This window comes from Lolium rigidum, chromosome 1, assembly GCF_022539505.1.
Source record: "Lolium rigidum isolate FL_2022 chromosome 1, APGP_CSIRO_Lrig_0.1, whole genome shotgun sequence".
Taxonomy (NCBI): Eukaryota; Viridiplantae; Streptophyta; class Magnoliopsida; order Poales; family Poaceae; genus Lolium; species Lolium rigidum.
The window spans coordinates 259,278,740-259,282,692 of record NC_061508.1 but is presented as its reverse complement, the minus strand read 5'-3'; the positions used below and the strand labels follow the sequence as shown (position 1 = coordinate 259,282,692).

The 3,953-nt window shown below is 51.9% G+C and overlaps 1 protein-coding gene across 1 annotated transcript; it reads right to left on the bottom strand.

The window, feature by feature from the left end:
• Positions 1–238: 238 nt before the first annotated feature.
• Positions 239–3,202, bottom strand: LOC124683570 (glucan endo-1,3-beta-glucosidase 14-like). The gene is made up of 4 exons (XM_047218061.1): positions 3,082–3,202; positions 2,360–2,948; positions 1,804–2,275; positions 239–585 (listed from the first exon to the last, which is right to left on the bottom strand). Exons 1-4 carry the CDS (start codon positions 3,155–3,157, stop codon positions 502–504), a joined length of 1,221 nt encoding a protein of 406 aa, XP_047074017.1. The 5' UTR covers positions 3,158–3,202; the 3' UTR covers positions 239–501.
• Positions 3,203–3,953: the final 751 nt, after the last annotated feature.

Sequence of the window (3,953 nt, the reverse complement as noted above, 5' to 3'; positions counted from 1 at the left end):
CGCTGTGCCGTCCACAAGGTACTAGGTAGTGCCTTCCACATCGCAAAGGGGGGCTTTTCCTCTGGCCTACACCATGCTTTCCTTTTGCCTCCTGCAATGGCAAAAAGATGAGATGAGGACCCCTTGTGACCAAATGTTTCAGATTGCCCTCCCATGCATGGTGTATGTATGTGTGATCTAATACTAGTATATACATATTTTTTGATATGTTTTGTTATGTGGTAGCCCATAGGGAGGAAAGGGAAGGGGCATGTGAAATGCAAATAAAAAGTGACTTTCCCTCTTGCATGGCTGGGCCATTAGGGATATAAAGCTCCCACATGACAAACAAAAGAAGGGTGTGTCACCTATGATAAGATGGCAAGGGGGCCATTTCATACCTTCACACGGTGCATCATCTGCCCCCTTTGGTCTTGGGGGCTTTGTGTCCACAAAAGTCAAGGCCATTTGCTTTGTATTGTTGAGCTTGCATGCATATGGCCACACCGTTGGGTGATTTTGTCACCCTAGTAAGAAAGCCTGCGAGGTAAGAAGGATGGCCAGAGCTGTGAAGAGGAACATGCTGGTGAAGTCTTTCCTAACATCCTGCATCAGAAAAGGTGTAACCTTGTTAGTTCATAAAAATAGTGAACATGGTGAAACAGGCTTCCAAATCTTGTAGAAACCCTACTTCGCTAAACTAAGCAAAAATTTAAGACTAATGCCCCGGTCTTTCCGCTAAACGCAATCATGTTCATCTCTTCTTTCGGTGATCTACGTGATTAATTATCGACCCAGCTGTTTCGCTCCACTAACAACATATACATTTCGGTGGAGAAGAATCGCATCTGTACCTAACGCCGATTGTTCAATCATGATAGTTTGCCCCTCTCAGGATACTAAGCCGTGCGATAAGCGTGTGCCCGAAAGGAACACTTTGGAATTATTCTCTATTGTTATGCGCGCAAATGCACAAGGAATATTTAGAAGTTCTTCTCCTTGGTGAGGTTCCTCCAGGACTTCATGCAATGTGAACTCAACCGTCAACCGTGTGCATGCAAAGGCTAATTATTCTTTTTTCGTGGCACTAGGACAAGATATGATCCCTTCGCAGGTCATGCTTTCTTTGTGCTTTTGTCTTTCTTTCTCAATGAAGTGATTTGGTGACTTGCATCCGAGTAGCACTTTAAGTGCAAACAGGGAAAAGTATAACCGTGCAATTCAGCTAGGTTACTGGAAAACTGCCGCCTAGGACACTAGCTGCGTGCGCGTGTACGCTCTATTCATGCAGATGAAAGTAATCTAGAAGTGTTTGATAAGCATCATGCATATGTAGATGGACCACACTAACCACTTTGGTTTAGATAAGAGACTTTGATATAGTAGTAGGACGTTCTACTAAAGTCCAGCTTGGACCAACAGTGATCCACATGTGCATTGCACCTTGGCTGACGTTGCTGTGGGGAACACAGATCTTCAAAGGAAAAGCATATATATCACTGTATGACTATAGTCTACCTGTGACTGACCGACTGAAAAAGATGTGATCCTGATAGATATGCTGTACTACCAGGTTTCTGACAGTCTAGGTAGTTCTAATGGTAAATTAGCATTATATATATTCTGATTAAAACTAAACTATACTCACACACATGCATGCTTAATAGAGTGCTACTTTGGAGAATTAAGGATCTACCTCCGTAATTTTTATCGTGTTTTTAGCTCAAGAGTTTAAACCAAAACGACGATAAGAATTATGGAACGGAGGGAGTATCAAATAGATGAGCAGAAAGAGCTCTCGAGCCATGGATCATCGGCACTCACCTTGGTGGACGGCGGCGCGGAGGAGGCTGCGAGGGAGAGAGCCGTCGCCGACGTGGTCTGCTGCTGCGTGAGGCCGACGTTGTATACCATCCGGCCGTCGGGCTGGTAGAGTCCGTAGTTCCTCTCGGAGGTTGGCCCGGGCTTCATGTTCTCGTTGAAGAGCGCGAAGAGGTAGACCTCGATCCGCTGGCGCGGGCGGAGCGGCGTGCCCTCGTTGCCGACCTGCCGCACCAGCAGGTTGCGGTTGTAGGCGCGGGCGTTCTCGACGGTGGCGCCCACCTCGTCGGCGTCGCCCTTGGACGGCCACCCCGTCTCCGACACGTACACCGGGATGCCGCCGTAGCCGAGGCGCGCCGCCGCGAAGCTCACCGCGTCCACCTGTGCGTACAGCATGCTCGTGTACTGCAGGTGCGTGTAGGGGTCCACCGCGCCGACGTGGTACGGGTCCGACAGCGCGTAGGACAGGGACACGCTGTAAACACGTGGAATCCACGTCAGTAAAGTGGTAGCAGTCTACATACGCTGACGTGGCAGGAAATAGTTTGTTACGACGTACTTTGCGGGGTCGCCCTTGTAGGCGAAGTAGGGGTAAGCGTTGATCCAGAATGGGGCGTTGGTCTCGGCGAGGAAGCGGAGGAAGGGGAGCATGAGCGCGGCGCACTCCGGCGTGAAGGCGCCCTGCGACGGCGGGTAGGAGTTTGCGAGCACGCCGAGGGAGCTGGCGGTGGAGACGTGCACGTAGCCGTCCATGCCCAGCTGCGCCAGCGCGGCGTGCAGGTTGCGCATGGCCGGGACGAGGCTGGCCTTGAGCGCCTCGTCGTCGTCGGTGAACACCTCGTTGCCCACGGCGACGCCCGTGACGCGCGTCGCCGGGAAGTAGGGCCGGATGTTGGCGGCCACCCACTGCGCCGCCTGCCCCGCGCTGGCCGCCATGGGCTGCACCAGGTCGTTGGGCACCGTGACGATGAGCTCGATGCCCGTGCCGCCGAACGCCGCCATCACCTGCGGGTTCACGTCGTAGATGCGCACCTTGCCCACGCGCAGCGACGACAGGAGCGACACCGCCTGCGCCGGCGTCGGCAGGTTGTTGCCCACCTGCCCGTAGTTGATGCCGATCGCCGCGCCGCATTGCAGCACGCAGACCTCTGCACATACATTCCAAGAAAACCTTAACAGTTAGCAATTACGCTCCGTCGATCGTTCGGGTTAATTCGCGGACAGGGCATCGGTGTCGTCTCTATCGACGGCTGCCCATATGCATGAGCATGACTGCATTACCTGAGAAGAGGAGCATGCAGAGGAGGGCAGAGAGCAGCAGTGTCCTCGACCTCGCAGACGTCGCAAGCGGCGCCATTGCTAGCTGCTGCGAAGGTCGATCAATGGATCGATGCGCAGAGCAGAGCAGAGCGAGGAGGGAAGGCGGGGGAGGGAGGTAAGCAGGATGGTATCGCGTATATATAGATGGGAGGTCGATGGAGAGGCGGTGCACTGTGCGCCGGTAGGTGCGGTGTGGGGGTGGAGCTAAGCTAATCGGGCGATAATTCTTTACTTTACTTGGTTGTGATGGATGGATGGATGGAAGAAGACTTGGGAAGCGGGGAGGGGCCTTCATCGGCTGGCGGTTAACTGCGTGCAGCTGGGGTTGCCTTCCGTTCCGTTGCCGTGGCTTGGCCCGTCGGAGTATGTTTTGCGGCATGGCAGCAGCCCTGCAAGGGAGGCAAAATGCCCGATGCTCTACCCTTGTGTACAGCCCGGACGCACGTGTGAAAGTGTTTTGAGTTAACTTGTTAAACTGAGCATCATTCAGGGTGTGCCGACTTCAGTCCTCGGGTCTCTTTTAAAGGTAGCTGACGCCCGACGGCATATGGTCCAAACTGGATGTCAGTTAAACTCGTGTTTTTTTTACTGTGAGGCATGTAGTACAAAAAATGGACTTTACTTAAGTTATACTACTAGAGCTGAACTAATCAAACGTTGATGGGCGCATACGACCAGTTTTGATCAAAAAGTTTATCCTTGCAAAAAGGTCAAAAACTAATTTTTTTTGCAGTGTGCTGTAATCTAGGTATTCATAAAGCATTCGGGCCTGTTTTAGATGTGTTTCTACTTTTGTGAGTTACTTCATCTGGACAATTTTTTTTTTTATCTTT

Excerpts from the sequence above, each read along its gene's own strand:
- LOC124683570 (XM_047218061.1), bottom strand. The coding sequence starts at position 3,157 with ATGGCGCCGCTTGCGACGTCTGCGAGGTCGAGGACACTGCTGCTCTCT. Across the intron at positions 2,949-3,081 it reads CTGCATGCTCCTCTTCTCAG|AGGTCTGCGTGCTGCAATGC; the intron begins GTAATGCAGTCA and ends ATGTATGTGCAG. Across the intron at positions 2,276-2,359 it reads TACAAGGGCGACCCCGCAAA|CGTGTCCCTGTCCTACGCGC; the intron begins GTACGTCGTAAC and ends ACGTGTTTACAG.